This window comes from Phalacrocorax carbo, chromosome 2 (assembly GCF_963921805.1).
Source record: "Phalacrocorax carbo chromosome 2, bPhaCar2.1, whole genome shotgun sequence".
In the NCBI taxonomy this organism is placed as follows: domain Eukaryota; kingdom Metazoa; phylum Chordata; class Aves; order Suliformes; family Phalacrocoracidae; genus Phalacrocorax; species Phalacrocorax carbo.
Genome location: NC_087514.1, coordinates 52,686,150 through 52,707,990, shown reverse-complemented (window position 1 = coordinate 52,707,990; position 21,841 = coordinate 52,686,150). Strand labels below are relative to the sequence as shown.

The following is a 21,841-nucleotide window of genomic DNA, read 5'->3' as shown; positions in this document are numbered from 1 at the left end:
AGAAAAACAATGTTAGATAATGCCTCTTGATCTAGAGACTGTGTGGGAGCTTTGGATGAGAAATGATTTGTTTGTTCCTTTCTAAAACTTATTCTGAGTTCAGATGAGTAGAAACGTGATCATTTTGACCTGTTTGAAAATGGTATTTTTGGAAGAGCTGCCCAGGAATGTGCTCTGAGCAGACTTTACAAACGTTTTGACATAACCTCTCTGCAAAAGAAGGGGTGCTTGTTTCCACCTTTGGTGGCTCCTCTTTAGGGATGGTGGTTTCCAAGCCTTGTAAAAACAAGAACTCTTTTTCAGATTTGCCTTGTTTTCAGACGGGGCTCTAGGGAGGAAAACAGTCATTTTTTGGAGGAGTTGAGGAACGAACAACCCGCCTAACCTTATTCTATCCAAGTGTGCTACTGACGGCAAGTTTGATTGCTAAAAATTTTCTTCATTACTCCTTGATTTAATTTTATTTTTTAATCTAAAAATCTGTGTTAGGGATTTGTTTAATAATCTTCCTGGAGAGGGAAAGAAACAAAACTTGATGGTGGTTTTAGCAGGATTATGTGCTTTGCAGATGAAGGAGATGTGGGAAATGCCACATGTGAGGCTCTTGGGTGCAGGATGTCCTCCTTTGTACAGTGTCACAGACATGCTCTGGCTGCAGGAACCCTCTCTTTTTCGAGGTAGTAACCCTGAAATTACTTTCAGGTTGCGTATTTGAAGAGCTGCCATGCTACATCTCCAACTCTGCCAGCTTAAGGGGGGGAAAAAAGGATTGCTAACAGAAAAAGAAAGGTTTAAGTTTACAAAGTCCTACTCCGGTGCTTCATTTTTAGTCTGTTATAACTGTCACAAACCAGAACATGCACCAGATAAGATGAATACCATGAAAAAAGAAAATACTGAGTGGATATTCCTGAAGAACTGGGTCATCTCTTCGGAAAGTTTTAAGAGCCAATGTAATCCGTATTACCCTTATGCCTATTACTCAGAAAGTTTATTTTTGTAGTGTCACTTAGTACATGTTGTTAGAATTAAGAATTTTCAGAACAAGTAACGGCTCTGCAAGATGAATAGCAATTAGTTTATATTGCTTGGCAATAAAAAATTCTTTGTCTCCCTTATTTAGTAGCACTTTCACATGAGAAAAATTTAAAAGAAAAAAGAAAGGAAAGAAAAGAGTGTGGGGAAAACCACTTCTCCTGCAGTTGTAGATACCTACGATGATTTTTGTTAAGGATTTTTCTGTTTAATGCTTGTACTGTACAATCTGATGTTGAGATGTGTCAGAATGGATTACAGTTTAGATTCTATTTTCTGTATCTTGGTGAATTTTTAGGCTGCTTTCTATCAAATAGTGTCAACCTGGTCAACAGTCTTAAAATGTCAAGCAGAGTGTACACGTAAGTTGCTGTATAAATGGTAGCTATGATGTTTAAAACTTAGAGTTTTGCAGCCCAGTGGCCTACGGATTTACAATACTTTACATACATGGTTTGCTAAGCCATAGTGCACAGTCCTACTCCATAGTCCTACTGAAAACAATAAAACAATACCAGGCAGGTGAATATGCACTTACAGGATGGAGGTCTGAGGGTAGATCATGAGAAGTGGTGTAGAACGGATGTGCAGGAAGAAGAATGAGTAGGAATTTACAGACAAGTTGAGAAAGCTCAATGGTTAGAAATGACATTATATTAATGTCATTAACTGCATATGGTGGTCTTCGTTAGTCCAGCTGTGTTGAAGAGTTGATCACAAACTTTATTGATAAGACATTGAAAGTATGCTTGGGATTGTAGGTGAAGTGCTCAGCTTCTACACAACGAGGCCAAATATGCTTGGCAGATTGTCATCCCTTTCGTCTTCACGAGTAGTGCAAGTTGAGATGCCATTATTAATGCTCCTTTTTATGTCATTACATGGCATTCTTGAAACACTGGTAACTCACTTTCTCAGAATAGAAGCGAGACCTGAGGGGAAAAAAATATATAATTCATGAAAGTAAGCAATTAGTGGTAGCTGTCAGCATTAAAATTGTTGACAAATACAGATTTGCATTTCATCTTTAGAAAGAGGTAACAAGACTCTTCACTGAGCTTCCCAGTCATGGAAATTAAAGAAGCCCACATATAATTTTTTAAAAATGGTGTAATATTAGACAGTGTTCCATTGAAATAAACATTAAATCTCCATTAAAAACACAGCTTTAAATTAACTGATGCATCTGAGAAGATAGAGTTTACATTATAGATTATTGTAAACTACATAAATGCATTTTATGTCTCTAATAGTTCCAAATAGTTTGTGTTAATTGGTAATTACTAAATATAGTTGCTTGCTAATAAGCTACAATAAGGCCTAGCAGAATATGTATTGTCACTGAATGACTGTACACACATGTATATGAAAAGTATATAAAAATAAGAAAGTTTCAATAAAAATCTGTTAGGTTTGGGACCAAGTGTCGATTTTGAATACATGATTTGGGGAACAAAATTGGGCTTGGAAAAACATTTCAGTAAGCAGCAAAATGCTACATGCAGTTACAGTTATTTAAATAGTTGATACATTAATTACTTTGATACTACATTAGTTTCATCTGCTGTGTTATTAGAGGTGGTAGCTGAAAGGATTCAAACATGTCACTAGCTTGATTGTGCTAACATGCTAAATTGTTAGGAGAATAAATTGTAATTCATGTTTGCAACTAATTGCAAAATCAAAATTGCACAGCAAAAATATGCCTTGATCCTAGAGCTGGGATTAAGCACCATTACTGATTTGGTTAGATTGCACGGGCATTAATAGTGTGGTTAATAGTCCTATTGATTTAGGGGAGAGAACATAAATGGGGGAAGCTATGTATGGGCATGCTTGTTTTAAGGAAGCAGGCTGAGTTTTTCAGAAGTGCTCCTTAGCGATTTATTTGTGCTGCCTCTACAATGAGTGCATGAGGGTCCAATCGTGCGCATATACTCCTTTTAAAATAATGAAGTCTTTTAACATTACCAAAACTTCAAAATTACAAGCTAGGTTTGTAGGGTGATAACCTTTTATTTTTCACCTGAAGGTTTTTCTGTTGAAAGAAAAGAGAAAATGTACGCTGTCTCTTCAAGGTGCATAGTAATGTTCCATTCTCTACGTACACTGTCGAAGATCCCAGTAGCATAAAAGGATTTGCTCCATCTTCTATGAATTAATTTTAAAACCCTTAGAAAACCTTCTAGTAACTAATCTGCTATTTTCATAACATCATTTAAAGGGCTCTAAAAGCCTTGCAGATAGAAATAGGTTAAATCAACATAATTAGCTCACGACAGCTTCTATATCATGAAGGATATAGGCCTATTCGTGTAAGGTTCATACTCCACTATATAATCTTCTCATTCTTGGTTATATACTACTGAGCATCTATTTTCTTATTACTGGCAACTGATTATTTTTTTTAAACTCTTTTATTCTTCTATTGCCTTTCTGGTCATATTTGTTGTCATCTCACTTGCTGGCATTGTCCACAACCCTGTATCATCGACCTTTCCACAAAACACCAGGGGTGCAATGGGAGAAGATGAAAAGATTTTTTTTTAGTGTTTTAAACACAAAATGTGGTTATTTTTGGTTTCTAGTTAAGTCCCTTTTTCCACAGTAGGAAGGCAGAGGAGGGATGACTAGGGAAGTTACATATTTGCAAAAGCTTGTGGGGGAGAGGGATGTTGTGTGAACAGATGTGTGTGGGTGGATGAGAGTATAAAAGAGACAATAAAAATATATGAGTGTGTGCAAGTGGTGACAGAACATATAGTGCCTATTTATATATGAACATTTGTGTGCATAAGACAGTCTTTGCACGTGAAAACTAGCCATGCATTTACAACAGGTGTCAAAAGATGTTCCTTGATTCCAAGTACCCTGCCAAATGGTATCCAGCTACAGTTTTGCTCCGTTAGTGTTCAACTCTTTGTAGCACTTTTTCATGGAGTTTTCCATATTCAGGTAAGTATATATTGCATTCAATGCTTCTTGCATAGCATCATTTATTCACATAAACTAGTCCTCCATAATTTTTGCGTATTGTGTAGTCACTGTAGGTGAGCTCACATAAATTAAATAGTGAGGTCAGATGTTTTCTTTCATGTGCTTGTTGCATCTGTTTACTGAGGAAATGGCATCAAATGAAATTTGGCACATCCTTAATCCTTAAATCATCTCAATCTTCACTAGAGGAATGTGTTGAGCATCCCCAGTGCACCGGCTGCACCAGTTTTCCTCTTGCTGCACTGTAGGAGTTCAGCCTACCTGGAATGCAACATCTCTTTCTGAGTGAGAGCCATAACCTGGAGAAAAGTAAAGCCAGTGCAAGGTCTGTACAGTTCTTTTCACAAAGCTCCAATGCAGAAATCTTGCAAAATTACTTCCAGCTCCAGTTGTCAGGTTTATGTAATTTGACTCTAACTACACAAACTTAATTCTGAAACAGTATTGTAAAACTTCAGATTTATAAAAGATTACATCTAAAGATTCTGGGAGAGTTTTATTAGAACATTTGAAAGATCAAGAAAAATTCAAGATATTAAGCAATAAACACAAGTGCTGAACTTATAACTTCAAATTACTGAACTATAATTTTGTAATTCTTGAGCTTAACTTGCATTGACTTCTATAGCGTTGCACTTTGCAATATATTCTATGTTCGATTGCAGCTGTAAACTCCTTTTCATGTGTACAGCTCAGTAAATAATACTGTTAAAAAGAACTAAAGAAACATTTCAAATTTTAGGTAAAAGAGACTGAGTTTCAGTTTCTATTTCTCAGTGGTTTTCCTCTTTTGGCCTCAGTGTTACATCACTGCTGGTTTATACTGTGAAGCTGAAAACTTCCAAATCACTGAATTTTTAAAAATGCAATTTGGACTTCATTTTTGCAGTATTTGGGGGTGATTTGAAGTTGACAGCTTCATGCATATAAGTTCAACTTACTAACACCATCCTGAATTCAGGTGTGAATTATGTTTATTGTTTTGTGAACTCTGCCTCAAGACTATGGAGATAGTCTTGGGGTGGAAGGGGTGGAGCAGTAAGTGCATAGCCACGTCCATGTTAGTACCACGTGTGATTTGCTTTTTGTTTCATGTTGTGGGGGAACAGCTGACCTGTTCCACCACCCTGCATGTAGTTCTGTTGTGTGTCCATTTGTCTGCCCAAGGAATTGTCCAAATCCCAGTTAATCTGATGCACAACTCCACGTACAGTTACAATTAATTGAGCAATAAGAGGAAGAACCTTGTCAGGAAAAAATTGGTGTTCTTGATCTTTCCCACTCCTCTGACACAGTAGTGGCAACATCAGACTGAAAGATTAGATTCTAAAGGGCATTGGATGCTATATTTTCTTCAAAGTGACGCGTCAAAATGAAACTCTGCTGTAAACAGAGTCAATACAAACTAATAATTCATTTTTCCTGGAAGGCTTTGTCTATCACTTGCTACGTAAGATTGTAAACTCTTTTACAGTTGCGTTTGAAAATCCCTAACCAAGACAAAAGCAGGGTGAGAATCTCAGGATCTTGAAAGGACTGTGGGGGGAAAAAAGGGATCTTACAGAGGTTGTGAGATAAGGGGCTGTTAATGAGACTACTCTGCCTTGCACTCTTGTATTGACTCACACACAGGTCTTTCCCCACTGAATGCTACAGTTAATGCTAAGTTAATACTTATGACTTCGAAGTCTACACTTTTAATTAGTGCATATATGTGTTATTGTTGTTACTAACTGTCATCCTTTCTGCTGTATGCATGCTCATTGTACATCCTAATGGTGCTCTAATGGGAAAAAACCACTACTCCCAGAACATCAATAAGAATGATGTGAATAACAGAAAATGCTAGCTGTACCTGAAACAACCAGTTCCCAAGCAATTCTACAGCATAAATAGATACCTGGTCTCTGACTAAGATAACCCTCTGAGATACAGAAGCTGTGCTGGGCCTGGCAGTGCCTTTGTGAAGGAACTTGCTTTCTTTTCCTTTGAAGAGAAACTTTCCTGTGGGGTTAGGCCAGATCAGAAGCCAGATTATGTGTTTTGGAGAACACAATTACATCATTAGGTTAAACACAAAGTAAGGAGTCGATAGAGCTGACTTAATGGAGGGTGTTTGCATCAGATTCATCATTCGCTATCAGGTAATTGTGAAATTGCTTTAAGCCATAACAACAACACTCACCCCCTCCCTCATCCTCCAGTTCAGTTCCTCTCCTTTAAAGTCTCTGGGGTCATGACCCACCTGGAGGCCAGATATGTGGTATCTGGTGTACTGAATGATCTGATTATATTTTTACTAGCAGAGCCTTCAACTCAGTGTGCAGTTCTACTCCAAAGAGCTATTGGGTAACAATCCACTTTCCAGAGATTTTTTTTTTTGTATGTTGAGGACTGTAGTCACCTATTTTTCTAACTAAAGGTGGGTAGTGTTTACTGTACTTACAGCTCCAGAAGACGTGCAGTGTGTAGAGAAGCTGGGCTCTGGTTCTTCTTGAACATCCAGTGTCATGTTCCTGCACAGATCATTTGAAACCTGGATGACAGCATAGGACAAGATTGTTTGATTGAACTGACAATACTTTCTTGTAAGTTCAGCTTCTGGGGTTGAAAGAGTCATCAGAATTTCCCTGGGTCCTTCACCACACAGTTAATTGATGCAGTGCTAAAATCAGTCATCTCTGAAATTTTGCTTTATGTTACTTCCATTTCTATCTGCCTTGATGGAAACTCCCGTTAATTGTAGTTTTGTTTTCCATAATGAGCACCCTTTTTTTTTTTTTTTAAATTAAAAGCTATAGCATTAATATTTCCTCACTTGTGGTCAGGTTAGTGGAATTTCATGATTGCCTAGTTCATGTGTCTTTGTAAGGACCCAGATTGAGATGCGAGGGCTGCCTTGCAGCTCTGCTGTTAAGGCAACTCTCAAACTCCAGCAAGTCTCACAGTTAATCCTCCAGTTCAGTGAAGGGCCACTGCAGAGAAGACTTGAAGCGGACTTAGGAAATCCGCTTTGAAGAAGCATAGCAGCAGTGGAGATGTGTTGGGTAGTAATCATGATGCCTTAGTATCTGGGTCTTTGCAGAGAAGTACCCTGAGAGTGATAGAGCCTGGAGGTGCAGGTGATCTGTATAGTAGGAAACTCTCTTCTTGTTTAATGTTTTACTGCAGATTTACTTCTGAAATTATTCAATTTTAATTGTGTCTTCTAGTCTCTCTAAAGTAAGTTTTAAGGACATGAAATAAAAATTGTCTGAGTAGAGTGGCGAAGTTGGTGGGTGAGGTAAAGAGGGGAAGCCTGGAGAATGGCTGTTGTCAAACTGAGCATTCTTCCTTGGTGGGGTGGGAGGTAGGAGAACATATAACAGCAAATTTTACTATACATATATACTCTGCATAATGCACATGTTAACATCCTGCAGGGTCCAATCCAAAACAGAGATCAAAAGGTGGCTAAGAGAAGTAGGCAACTTATGAATTAATTACACTGGTATCCAGTGGTGCAGGTAAAAGGAAAGGTGAGGGTTGGAATACTGTATTACAGATGTGTGAATTGCTGGGAATCCAACCAGCTCTGTGCTGAGCTAGCTGCAATTAGTGAGCATGTAGATAGGGAAAGGATTCTTTACCCCCAAATCAAACCTCTTGCCCATTAGAAACCTCTCAGTGCACCCAAGTAGGCTCTGGCGTAGTTCGGTGCAGTATGGCTGGATACAGGACAGTGAGTGTGAGGATGAGCACTGATATATCAGTGTTGACAGGAGAAAAACAGGTGTGTGAGATCAGGTGGGGAGCTCTGAAGTCAAGTCCAGCTCCATTTTCTCTCAGACACTGTGTCAGATATTCTCAACTGTGCTCAACCTGGGACCATCTTTCCCACATCCCCCTGAGCTCACTGATGCTACATCAGATGTGCAGAATTTTAAGGAGTGCTTGTCTTAAACCAACCCCTGTTGCTTTCTAGAGTGAAATTGTTTGTTTTATTTTTACCAAATGGCCTCACATAGAAATGCAGGATAGACATATTGTTTGGATAACTTGTTTTAACAATGAGCATTAGTTACATTAAATCATTGGGTTTGGTCACATTTAAATTCAGATATGGCAGGTACGTGTCTTAATAGCAGAAGTGGGTTTTTTTCCCTCTTTTTTCCTTCCCTTCAAATTCCACCAACTTATTTTGACTCCAGACTCTTTGCTGCCTCCTCAACCCATCTCCACACACATGAGCATGTTCAAAGCTCCTGCTGCCCCCTCTGCCGCTGCTGTGGTGCGCTGGCTGTGAACTGGCCCCCATTGACACTGTGAGGAGGAAAACCAAGCGCTTCCTAATGGCACCAGGCATTTAGGGGTAGAATCAAAAGCAGAGACAGTAAGGCATTAATACCTTGAATTGGTGCCCCTGGCCTTTGGGCAGGCTGGATCAGGATGGCACAACCCAAACCAGCCAGCAGCTCGCTGTCAGAGGGTCTCCCCAGCTCCCCTCCCCTGCAGAGTGAGAACCTCCTGCTCCTCCCGTCCCTGCTCTCCCCCCCTCAGCTCCCTTGAACTCCAAATGAGGGCCAGATGTCCTAATGGCCTCGGGCGGTGTTAGGAAATCAGCTGCCCAGTGCAGGCTCCCTGGTGCTGGTCTCTGGGGCTCCCAGCTTCCCCCGCTGCTGGCCAGCAGGACCCCCAGCCACTCTGCCCTTCAGTACCTCTGCCTGCCTTGTCTTGCACAAACAGGTCCCTGACAAGCCTTTCTGCTGCTCCGCTTCCATGCTGGAGAGGCCAGTGCCCGTGCAAGTTGCAGTTCCTAAGCTTTCCTTTATTTGGTGTTTCCAACTGCAATCTTGTTTTCTCTTGGCAAGCTAGAAATGTCCTCCAGTAATATAAACCAACCTTCTCAGGTAAATCCATGGCAATCGCCATCCACAAGCAAGTCTCTTTGTATAGATTCCAGGGAGGCAAATTAAATAGGCTTGGCTTGCCAGCATTTGTGCTGCATGCATGCTGTATTTTATTAATAGTTTCCAATCAAAATAAAAATAGTGGGCATAGATTTTATATAACATACAGATTGTAGAAAACATGAAGGATGAGCAGACTTCAAGCAGCTGCCGTACTCTGGGAATTGCAAATTTTCTGATCATCGATCGTATTGATTCACTTTTATTATGGTATTTTAACAAAAGTCTTTTCATTTGGCTACATTCCTGAAATCCTACCTTAAGCACACTGTACCTGACATAAAATTCATCAGCACAGAAATGAAATTTTATGGTGTGCGTTTTAATGATATAATAGTTAGTCATTATTTCACTGACATTTAGGGAAATATCACCTCTGATTTCAGTAAAACCTGGATTTCAGGCACTTAGCTTTTTGTCATCAATTCATTGTTCAAAGGCACCTGACAGGATTCAGTGTATTGCAACCTTAATGATGCTTCAGCATAACTTTTTCCCTAACTCACTTTGTGGTTGTGTGTTTGTACATACTCCCTGCTATTTCAAATTGAATGAAAACTTGCAGAAAGAAAAAGGAAATCTACTTGTCTTAAATATTATTGCTGAAATACCTGAATGTGTCAGGCTAAGAAAACGTGCTTATCTCTATATTGTCTCCAGCTGGGGTAGGGAAATGCTGTTGCCCCAAGATTTATGAAAAGTGGGTGTAAGTCAGAGATGTGGCATTCTTTGCCCAAAGTTGTATGAAGTCTCTAACTGAACAGGGAATTAAGCCTCTCTCTCAGGCTGGAGGTAATCAGATAATCTTCATGCCTGTATATTCCAGTAGTATAGTAAGATTTAGCTCATAGATATTTGTCTATACCAGCATATCTCAAATGCTGCTGTAAGTGGCTGTCATCATTATTGCTCTTTTACAGGCGGCCTTGAGGACCTTGAGCAACTCAGTGATAAAGCAGGAGTGGAATTGTAGGCTTTCTAAATGCTGACTTATCTTCTTGGCCAAGGTCTCTTCCTGGTCAGAGGGCTAGGTGACATCTAGTGAAGGGAAGCGCAAAGATAACATTATAAGGTTTTGTACTTTTCTATATATTGATTTAACTGGGGAAAAGTTCTCTCTGCTGAAATAAAATTCTCCAAAAATGCAGTCTTGTATTCAGAATATTGGAAAATATTAGATTGCTGTTTCTTTGGAACAAATGTCATATGGTATAATGATCCAGCAAAGTGGAAAATGTAATATTTTGGTGAGTCTCCCTCAGCTCATTGTAAAACTTCCACGTCCATCTTGCTACTACATGTTTACATTTGAGAGTCTGTATCCTAATGTGGGGAGCACAAATATAACAGGCTGTGGGCTGTATAACGTCACACAAGGCGAAGTAATGGTCTGTTTGTGCTCGAATATTTCTTGAAGTTTATAAATTCATCATTGTTATAAACATAAATGTTAATTGTCAAAGCAGATAGTTAAATGATTGTTATCACTATGCAGGTGTAAAGCATAGTTTCAAATAAGAACATTTCACAGCATTTGCTGTGTATGGTTTGGATGTTATTTATTGCTCTCTTTTTTTACTTACATTTTCTGTTGTAAGAGGATGATTAGACAATTTGAATTATATGGATCAGGCTACATATAAATCATAGTGTTACACTGAAGATAAGAGGTGGAGACCCTGAAAAGACAGAGAACTGACCTTTCAGTTAACATTAGCAAGAGCAAAAACTCAAGTTATTGGATGTCTGTATGTATTATTTTTCTGTAAATGATGGCGTACTGACAAGTAAAATTATGTTAACAGACAACTAGTGATGGAGCCAAACTTGACATTTTAAATTTTGTGTTACGTACCCTTCTTTAGTCTACTCTGAAAATCCTAAAAAATACAATAATGATTTTATCTATCTTTCATTAAATTCTACACCTGGCAGGTTCTTGAGGCTGTCAAGAGGCTGTGTATGCAGAAGACACAAAGCAGCGTGTTGTAAATGTGCTAAAAGCTGTTACTGAAACAGGAGGACAGCCTACCTGATTGAGAGAGAAATGTGAATGCGTAGCACTAGTTAGAGGTGTTCTTTTCATACTGTACTTTTTTACTAACTTTATGTCACTGTCATGGTGTGTTAATAAGACCTCACTCTTCATTTGTAAATGGTCTACAGATGCATTTTCCCACCCCCTTATCAGATGTTTTCTTTGTGTTTTTAGATCATGGGGAATTCATATGCAGGGCAACTAAAATCTGCCCGTTTTGAAGAAGCTCTTCATAACTCTATAGAAGCTTCTCTGAGATGTAGCAGCGTTGTCCCACGGCCAATCTTCTCACAGCTGTACCTGGATCCTGACCAGCCTCCTTTCTTGCCGGAAGGTAACAATGAAAGTATGGCACATTTCAATTGTTGTTTTTCTGTGTGAGAGAAGGGTGGGATATGTTTCATTACAAAAAAAAAAAACCCAAACAACACCCCAAAACCAAAAAGCCGTGTGGCAGTTCATTGTGTGATGCAAAATCTGAATCTTGGCCCTCATTAGGAGAAAGAATGGCATGCTGGTTATTTTAAAAGGACCTAAATGCAAGTACTGATGGAAAGTTTATTTTACTTTTTATTTTGACTCAGATGTGAAGCCAAAGGTAGAAGAGTTGGATAAAGAGTTAGTACATCGCTATTCGCAAAATGGAAACCTGGACTTTTCTACCAACCAAACTGTTAATGAAATGGAAGATGAAGAGGAAGATGAAGACATGTCAGATTCAAGTAGTCCACCAATCCCATATTCACAAAAACCTGCCCCAGAAGGATCTTGCACTACTGATGGTTGGTGACCATTCTTTTACATGTAAAGATCTTTACAGCTAATTCTCAGTATAATGCATAGTCTCTACAGTTAGAAACTCTTGAGCTATGAAGTCTGGAAATACAGTTCATAGTGAAAGCCTTAAATCTGAGAAAATATGGAATAAGAGGACTTGTTTCAGGACATGAAATGTAATGTATTATTTGAAATTAGGGTCTAAGACTTGCTGTGGCACTTTATTAGTTTCTGAAAGCCCCTTGTTGTCTTTGGTTTTCATTGGTTTACTTCTTCAAAGAAGTTGCATAAGTCAACATCAGTATAGCTGGTTCTAACTCTATCCCTAAATTATTCTCAGAAACATTGGCAAAGCTAGATTTAGTTGCTACCCTGGGCAGAAGGACAACTTAGGAGAGAGAAGATGGAGAAGAGACTCGCAGTTCCTTCTGCTGCCCAGGGGATAAGAGAGATGGTAGTGGAAGCTTGTCTGTTTTGTCTTTGCCACCTGCCTGCTGGCTATTGCTAGTTTACCCTGAGCTATCCTGATTTTTGTTCTAGATAAGTGAAGTTGTTGACAGTACTATTTTTGTTTGTTTTCTTAAATGTGTTAAAGGGTCAGATCATTATGAATATACCTAATGGACCAAGTGAACTTGATGTAATTAGTTCATCTTATCTCATCATTGTGCTATTCTGAAGATTTAACTTCCTTAAAGAAGGCAGATCTAACGTTACTTATTAGATATGCTTCTCTTAAAAACAGCTCCCACCCCCCTCAAACCCATGGAAACAAGCAACCCTTCCCACCGGGTCCAAAACTTGGTCTTGGCACTTTATTCACTATCTTCCTGAATTATGGGCTTCCTTGTGCAGAGGTAATAAAAAAATGGTAATTTATAGAATGGTTTTGTACCTTATTACAGTGTATGGTTATATGTAGTGATAGAAGTAAGCACTAGTGACTGGTAATCCGTCGACATTTTTTGGAGGTAATTGGTGGCTAATGTTGATGTTTTTGCCTTTACCCCTTCTGAATGCAGCTTATGTAAGCTTGTTTACACTCCATAGCAATGTACCTCCAGTTCCCTGTAATACCAAGATTGAAAAGGCTGGCTGCTGTGGGAAGCCAAGGAATATTCTTGGGAGAAGTTGTTATTCACACAGAATTGTGTTTGCTGCCCTTTGGAGGCTTGTAAATTGGTAGGAGCAGAGGAGGAAGTAGTATAAAATTATGTATTCCTAGGAAGGTATTCTCAAACGAAGGCAAGTATCAATAAAGGCTGCAAAATCTCCTGTGGAGAGCAGGAGCAGTTCTGATCACTTCTGTAAAGAAATGTAAAATAAACTGGGCAGCAGGTTGCAGAGGAAAACCAACAGGATGGTAAGAGGAAGGAGTTCTATCTAATGAGACTCTTTGCCTACCAGGACAAAAGCTGAGATAGTGTATGTTTACACCTAAAGATATCAAGGATAAAACACTAAGGAGGGAGAAGAGCCAGTCATGCCAACAGGGCCCTGCGGAAGTGTAATGGATGCATAAAATGGTTGTGAGTGCATTCAGGTTAAAGGTTTAGGATTCTTCAACTATTGGTGACACAGTTCTGGACCAGCCTGCCAGTAGCAGGAGTAGGACTCAAAACCTTATCTGACTCCAAGGCTGCTATTTTTTGTGAAAGAGCTTTTTATATGACATCAAGAGATCTTTCTCAGTCTCATTCACACATCCTGGTGATCCCTGCTTGCACGTGCATGCTCAGACAGAAATGTTAGTTGTTTCCAGTTAAATGTCTATGACTTTACTTAAGAGGTGACCTTTCAGCCACATGCAAACTGTTCCACGTTCATCAGTGCCTTTGCTGCCTCTGCTCAGGATTACTTCATAAGGCTGCCCTGCCCGATGCAGCACTGCAAGGAGGTCCTCGGCTGTCAAATGCTCACTGCAATGCAGACCTCTATGCTATAGCTGCATATTGCATGTCACAAGGTTATGCCTAGTTATGCTATAGTTACATAATATATGTAATTATATGCTCATGTATATATGTAACATTATGCTTTTTAGTATGTCCTGGAAAAAGATGACCTTCCAGGGGTAGTTCTGTGGTTTGATTTTTATCTAGAAGTCTTTTATGATCAGAGCACCCTAGAAGAAAGTTTCCTATGTTACATCCACAGAATTTTAGGATTGTTTCTTCATCTTTTTCAAGTGTACCATTCTGAATTTACAAAATCTGTTTCTCTCTTAAATGTTGTTCTCAAGGAGCTAATTTAAGAGAGCAGAGGTTTTGTATCTGGAAAAGGAAAATGCATTTTTAAAAATACGGCTAATGATCTGTTAGGACAGTTTTATGTAAGCGTTTAAAACACCCACGGTCTCAAATATTAACTCTGCGGACCATATCTCAGCAAGATATTAGTCTGATAGCTCATCTTTCATCTCATAAATATGCCCTTCCAGAGATCTAAGACAGGATTGCTGCCATTGTTTGCATCCCTTATCTTAGTTATTTAATTACAAAGATAAATAACATTAGGAAAATGTTAAATAATACTGAAAGACTAATGGAAGTCACTTCAAGTGTTTGGATGCTTTAAACTAAGTATGTATTCAACTGCTTATCTAAGAGCAAAGTGTTGGTACTAGAACCTGCAGTTCATAGCTCCGATTGCTGTAAAACCCATCTCCCACCTTTTAGCACTAATGGGGTGAAACCTTTTTCCCTTTTAAGGTATTTGTGCTGTTTGCTTTCCCTGAATTCAGGGTTTATGCCATAACTATCATATTCTTTTCTGTGGTGACTTGTTCTTTTATTCAGATGGCTGAGTTGTCAGTCACATGGGTGCAGAAGGTAGGTCTTAATGCCTTTAGTCATCAGTTAAAAAAATAAGTGCCCCTCAAGTGCCAGTTTGTTGGATGTTCCTTCTTAGCTGGCCATAATAGATCCCTTAATTCTCCTGTTAGCCCATTGGAAACAGCAAATGCATTTGCCATTGATTCTTAAAAGTAAAAAGCAGAATAAAAGTAAAGACTTTGTAATCAAGAATAATAATGGCATTTGGGGGATTCACTTGTTTTCAGGGGCTTTTTTTTCTGCTTAGCACAAACTTTTGTAACTAACTTACCTGTTCCACGAAAATAAGGTCTTCATTTTCATACAGCTACCTCAAATGTCTACAAAATAATACAAGAAGCTTTTCTGAACCTTTGCTGTAGCTTTAAAAGAGGCTATTTCTAGTTTGTGGAATAGCATTTTATGCAAGCTGTGGGAAACACAATAGTAGCACCTTTCTTTTGTTAGTAAATCCTCAATTTACCTGATGCTTAAAGAAGGGCCAAGGTATTTTCAGAAGCAATTAGCTAAGCAGGTACTTAACACCTGATCAGTTACTGTGAAGTTACAATAGCAAGTGACAGTGACTGGTAATTCATATGTAATTCTTGGAAGCTAATTCCTTATGCAAATACCCATTTATTGCAGTGTAACAAGGGGTTGGTACCCCACATTGAAACCACCTCTTGTGACTGCTGGGGAAAGGCAGAATATATACAAATTTCATTTTTAAGAAGATTCTGGCACTTCTAGGTGTTGACAGTTGTGGGGATACTTTTTTATTTTTAGGAAGATGGGACTGGATTAATTTAAATGAAGTGGTGTTGGAGAATGCAAATGTTCTTCTCAGAAGCAAAAACTAATGAATTTTCTTTCAAAGAAATGCAGATATTGTCTGTAAAAGCAATTAATTATTCTTTTTTGTGCCTGCTCTTGGTATTTGCAAATCTCTAATCAGAATATAAATGCCTGCTCTTTATTTAAAACAAAGCAGAGATCCTGTGGGAAGATTATTTTTTTAATGGAACAGCTGAGCTGTGTGCTTTTGCTTTTTATAATTACACATTGATAAACAACTTCATAAAGAGAAGCTGGTTTGTTTTCATGGCTCATGGGTTTTCTTCTCTTCATACTTAGATGTCTGTAAAAGGTACATTGGCACTTCAGTGTCACATTTACCTTTTTTCTTAAGAGATGTGTGTGTTAGTGCTGCTTGACATAGAAATTTAGGTGTAAGCTCAATTATAAATGAATAGCTATGAAATGTAAATGGATTTTACATTTTTGGAATCTTAAACACGGTCAGTACAAATTCTGCTTGTGTAGAGACATCATGTCTTGTCTTTCCTAATGTGGAAATGGTTATCTCTCACAGATAATTAAATATCAGTGCAAAATCATGCAAAACAGGAAAAAAAGTTTGGGGTCTCTGTGTTGCTTGCTAGTTAGAAAAATACATTTTTCTATACATAAATATAGCAGAGAGAGGTGTTAATTCCTCCTTCCTCTCCCCACAATCATTTACTTGCTTCCAAATTAATATGTTTCATGTGGAATTTTCTCATTCGGTTTAAAAGAGCAGCAGGAACTTAAAACTCAGTGAATGATTTGCAGCCCCAAAAGCCATGCGAAAGAAGGATGATGAAGGGCTCTCAAGCATACCATCTGCTTGTCTTTGAAGGAAAAATCAAGACTTTTACTGCACAGAAGCAGATTTGCATTCTCTCTGTATCTCCTGGTCAAAGTGAGACCCAGCTGTACCCAAGCTCTGCAGCCCTCCCTGGCTGTCTTGTTGCAGCTGTTGAATAACCAAGAAAAGAGCCCCCAGGGCTCTGGGGGTCTGTCTGTGCTGCCCCTTCTTGCTGCGTGACATTGGGGATCCCTTTCGCTTCTGCAGAAGGGGAGCCACAGGAAACCTTTTAGTGTCAGCCCTGTTACTTGTCTCGCTCCCTAAGAAAATGAGGTTTCGGCAGTTGTCTGTGAGCTCTGCTGCTTGTCTGTCGGGAAACTGGTAGCTGCTTTCTGCCACTGCTGGCAGAGAGGTAGAGATCCTCAAGGTACTGAATTTCAGCAAGATTTGTGAAGTTCAGTAGCTGGTTGGATGACATTGATGTCCCCAAACTAATGTCCCCTGGGGCAGAAAAATAATTATAGCTCTCCTCTTACACAGCCTGAACATTACAGAGGCATGTGCTTGCTGGCCAGCCTGTCTACACATACATACCAGAGATCCAGAGATGTCGCCAACCAAAGCAGAGGAGGGTGCCGGAGGAGATTGTGCAAGGAGGAAGAAGGGGAACGTGGAAGGGATCTGACAGCATTTTGGGGTGGAGTAAGAGATGATACAGGGGATAAATCTTAGGTATTGTTTGCAGATTAGGCAGGATGCAGAATTTCTACCGTACGGTCCTTACATATCCTAAATGGTGGGAAATATTAAATATATTCACATCAACAGTCTCTTAGGTAAGAGGATGCTGTTGCTTGTGATAGCAGACTGAGATGTATCAGTTTGTTTCAATGGGTACTGCTAAGATGTTACTGAGTAATGCTTATAAACTTGTTAAGATTATGTGGTGGGTTTCCGTAGGGTCTTCCTGCACCTTTTCCCCTAGGGACTCATTCAGAATGGTGATGTGCAGCTGCTCAAAGTGTAGATGAAGTTGTTTTCCTCCTCCTGGATGATAGCAGAGTCTTTGCTTCCATCTCAGATGTTGTGGAGCGCTAGGGCATTGCTTTGTCTCAGTGGGACATCAAAACCCTCAAGCATCCAAAGAGGCTCTAAGTTTCTCATATGATCTTTAGCCCTCTCAATGTCATGTGCTCTTTCTGAAAGCAAGTCTATATTGAAACGTAACTGTTAACAACGCTGACAACCAAAATCCTGCATTCCTTGGTGTCCTAGTATGTCCTTTGGTGTCCAAACAGTCCTTTGCTGTCACTAACAGTTAATTCAAAAGCTTCTTTCTAGTTACTGTTTGTGCTTCTGGGCATTTCCTGAAAATTTTTAGGTAGAGACAAGGCTAAAGAGTAATTATGTAAAAGCACAGGTTTAAATCTGTCTTGAAATCTTCCCGCACTTGCTGTTTCATAATCCTTATCTACAGGTTTCCTGTTTGCCCACATTGTCAGCAGTGGGTAATTTTTCAATTTTAAATCTAGATGTAGAAGGGTATTTTCTAAGCATGTCAACTGCTCAGATTTCACTGAATGCCTAAATATTTAAGACCAGTTTTCAAAATTCTGGACATAGTACCCAAATGACATAAACATTTGAAAAAGCAAATTCTATTTTGAATGTAAGAAAGTTTCATTCCTACATTTGTCTGCAACTGTTTCTTTCTAAATTACGTTGAAAAGTCTAGGTAATACTTAGCCTGGTACCTAGCCTTCCATTTGATTCGGATCAATATGTTTCTAAAGAATATACTTCAAAAAGAAGTATAAGGCAAATTGCATCTAATCAGAAAATAACTTTTCCTGTAAGTATGTAGTTTTAATGTTTTTTTCCCTAAAACATAGGTTTCTTCTTATTGGTAAGTTATCACTAAAATCTTCTGATCTGTAATTAAAAACTTCAGGCACCTCATTTTAATACATTGGCTGGAAGAAGGCGAGTGTGAGGGGTGAGAATCCCAGCTAGCTTTCAGCTTGAGTGGTCTGCTACTGGAACGGAGCTGATTGAGTAACTGAAGAAACTATTCAGCCAAGAACTGGTTCAGCAGACTGTGGGTGTAGGCACAAGACCGAACCTGTGTTGGACCCTGTTTTCAGCAAGCTGCTGCTTGCCAGGAAGTTCATGCTAGCTGACTCTGCGTTCCACTTCGTGCATGCTTTTTGCCTGGTACAGTGCTGAGATAAAAACAAAAAAACAACATTAGCTTTCACTGTCTTTGCTGAAGTTATAAACTATAGGTTTTAGCACAGTAGGTAAGAGTGCAGACACAGGTATTAATAATGGCTGAGGTGGCTGTTGGTTAAGCTGTGATCACCTTGTGTATCCAGGTGCTTAGTCAGTGTCTTTTCTCCAGTGGTTCTTTACAATTTCTGTAACAACTGCGGACTACTTGAATAATGTTTTTTATTAAGTGTAGGTAATATATATTAATAGCTGAAGTCTTATTACAATAATTTCAAATTTAATTCAATATGTTCGTCTTTAACAATGATATTAAAACAGGACACTATTATTTTTATTTTATTTCTTTTGAAATATTGATTCATGAAAATGCATGCACGTGTTGTTCATGTCATGATATTTCTATGGCTGTAGTGAAAGAAAGAGGGTCAATGGATAAGTGTGTGGTGTCTTTGGACATCCTGAAATAGTGGGGGGGTTCCACCAGCTGCTGCTGGGAGAGGTGTGAGGCCAGACTGTAGCACTGATCTCGCAGCTGGAGAAGTGAGAATTGGAGGGGAACACAATGTAATAGTCTGGTTCCTCATAAAACTTGGTAGAGCTTTCATTGACTTGTGCCGAAGGGAAATCGGAAAGCCCAGTGAGATTGTACCCTTTCCTGTGAAGGAAGCCACTTGCTTTCTCTCACACCTGTCATTTTTTTGCTTGAAAGTAGAAGTTGCTGAAGAAAAATAATATGATGGAGCTGTACTAAAAGGTGACTGGTGACTGTGACCCCTGTAAGTCCACTGCTGAAGCTAATGGAAGAGTGTTTGAATGTTCTTAATTTACTAGTCAAAAGAATTTAATTTTGAAGTTATTTTTGGTATGAGCAAAAGGTTGCACCAGACAGACCTCCAGAGGTCCCGTAATTGCTTTGTGATTTGAAGTGCCCTAAGCTGTCCCGTCCAACCTTTTGGAAATCCCCACTGTGGCTGCTTGGTGGGGATGCCAAGCTCACCCTGAGTCCTGAGTTCGCTCACCATTGTGGTGCCCAGCCACAGCTCTGGGCTGGGCTGCCCTGTCACGCTTTTTTTGTGTCCCAGCCCGCCACCTGCTCACTGCAGGACCTGAAACAACAGTAGCTCGCTCCAGTCCCTAGTTATGCCCACTTCTGCCACTGGCTTTAGCCCTACATTGACCAGTAGCACCAGAACCAACGTTATGTTCTTATTTTGTGTGCATATGTGTATTTGGGTGGGGAAAAAAAGCTAACTGGAGACTTGAAACTCGAAGTCATGCAGTCCATTGAGACTTCAAGAGACTCAGTTGGAGACTTACAGAAACATGGGGTACATCTCTAAAACCAGTGAATTAATCTTTTGCTTACTAGAATGCCTAAAATGTCTGGACAAGTTAAAAATTAGATTTTAAAATACTTTTCCTTTAGTAGTCAGTACTAAATTTCAGTCATCAATTTGTATCATTCCTTTGTATTATTTAGTGATGTTTATGTACCAATGCCAGCTGGTTACAAACAGCAAAGACAAAACTGGTTTTCTTGAAAAGACTGTAAATTAAAATTTAGCAAAGAAAAAAATATTCTTTGGGATGTTTTAAGAGCTGTTTTCTGTTACAAAAATTACAAACTTCCCTTCTTATTTGGAATGTTTTTGAAAAATTGAGTTTCTGAGCCATTTGATGTCTAATCTTTAGAGACTTACTTTGCTCTGCCTGAATGTGTTCAGGATCTCTTTAAAATAATGTTTATCTGTTGTCTCTGAAACCCTGAGCTAGTGGATCTGATGAGATGCTATCTCAATTTCCTCTGTTTCCCTTGAAAAGGATATATTAAAACCCCCAGTTACAGCATCAAGTTGTGAAGCCCCATTTGCTTTTGGAAGTGATAAAAAGAAAATGAAACAAAATCTTTTGAAGATTTATCATTTGTTTTGGTTTGTTTTGTAGGTTTTTGTCAAGCAGGCAAGGATTTACGGTTAGTATCTCTGTGCATGGAGCAAATTGATATCCCAGCAGGCTTCCTGTTAGTAGGAGCCAAATCTCCCAACCTTCCTGAGCACATTCTAGTCTGCGCTGTTGACAAGCGGTTTTTGCCAGATGATCATGGAAAAAATGCACTTTTAGGTAAGAGATTTTTTTTTCTTCATGCCATAATAATTCAGAGAAAAAGGTCAGTTCAAAATTATCTAAAGTCATTTCAGCTAATGACCTTCTATTAGAAGTATGTTGAAGATGGGCTTGTTTTTATTAAATTGAATCTGTAGCTGAACCTGCCCTAAAAGCCCATTTGAAAACAAGTCCCCGATTCCACAACTACCACAATTGAAGCTCAGTGATTTCTGTGTGGACAAAGTCAATTGCAGCCCTGGCATTCTAAATGTGAACTGTCCACATATTCTTTATGTCTACTGATACTTACAGCATTTTCATTTAAGAAGAAATATGCTCATGCAACTGTAGATGAGCTATCTATTTTCTGTGGATTAAGGGACAAATTCTGCCCTTGGCTCCACCAGGAACATAGTTCTCAATAGGAGATCTGAGGGCCATTTGCCTCTCAAAATCTAATATATAGGGGGGGAAAAAACCAGACCCAACAACATTGATGTCATAATTGGTTACATTTATGAGCATTCAAATTTTAATACAAAAATGCTTCTTGGTGATTGAAGACAGGTGTATGTGCGCCTAGATTTCCTGCCTGGGTCACAACTGGTACACATTTTAACAGGCTTGTAAAAGTGATTTAATATATTTTGGCTTCTTTAGCTGTTTGAATTTACTCTTTCGTTTCTCCCTCCAGTCATTGTGCTGCCTAGAATATATTCAGAAAGACCATTCAACAGGGAAGAAATTACAGTAAAGCATAGACCCTTATTTAACCACACTGTTTAAATTCTGGTTCAGACCAGCAATATTTTACATAACTATTAAAAACACCTCCTTTTTGTATTTATGAGATGTAATGTTATTTCTCCCGTAATCCCATTTAATATGCTACTACACACTTGTAAACCTTTGGACCGAAGGCAGAAACCCCACTGACCTGAGTTAGAGGGGAGCTGTGGTGTGATGTGCCCTTGGTGGGTACAGCTGGGGATGTGGGATCGTGGGGTACTTTGGTGTATACTACCATTGTCAGAGGAGCTGCTCCCCCAGTGAGAGGGGGAAGTGTCAAGAATTGATTAATAAGAACTATCTGATAGACAGACAAATGGTGTTTAGTCTGATGAAATGTGGTACTACTTGTCTTTGTTGGTAAAGCCTTCTTCCTGCCCTGCCCCAGCTTTGTATCCATCTATCATCTCTGGTATAGTTTTATAATGAGCCTAGTGACTCACAACTCTGCTCTGGCATTGCTGATGTTACATAT

General features: G+C 39.1%; 1 protein-coding gene across 11 annotated transcripts in view; it reads left to right on the top strand.

Annotated features, from left to right (window-relative positions):
* GREB1L (GREB1 like retinoic acid receptor coactivator) overlaps positions 1 to 21,841 on the top strand; it is a 140,663-nt gene that overhangs the window by 65,731 nt on the left and 53,091 nt on the right. For 8 of the 11 annotated variants that reach the window (XM_064442898.1, XM_064442905.1, XM_064442901.1 and 5 more), the window contains exons 3-5: positions 11,194 to 11,365; positions 11,604 to 11,801; positions 20,416 to 20,592. In XM_064442898.1, coding sequence (XP_064298968.1) covers positions 11,197 to 11,365; positions 11,604 to 11,801; positions 20,416 to 20,592 — 544 coding nt within the window. In that variant the 5' untranslated portion in view covers positions 11,194 to 11,196. The remainder of the gene's footprint in view (positions 1 to 11,193; positions 11,366 to 11,603; positions 11,802 to 20,415; positions 20,593 to 21,841) is intronic. The other 3 variants (XM_064442904.1, XM_064442902.1, XM_064442900.1) reach the window with 1 other exon arrangement.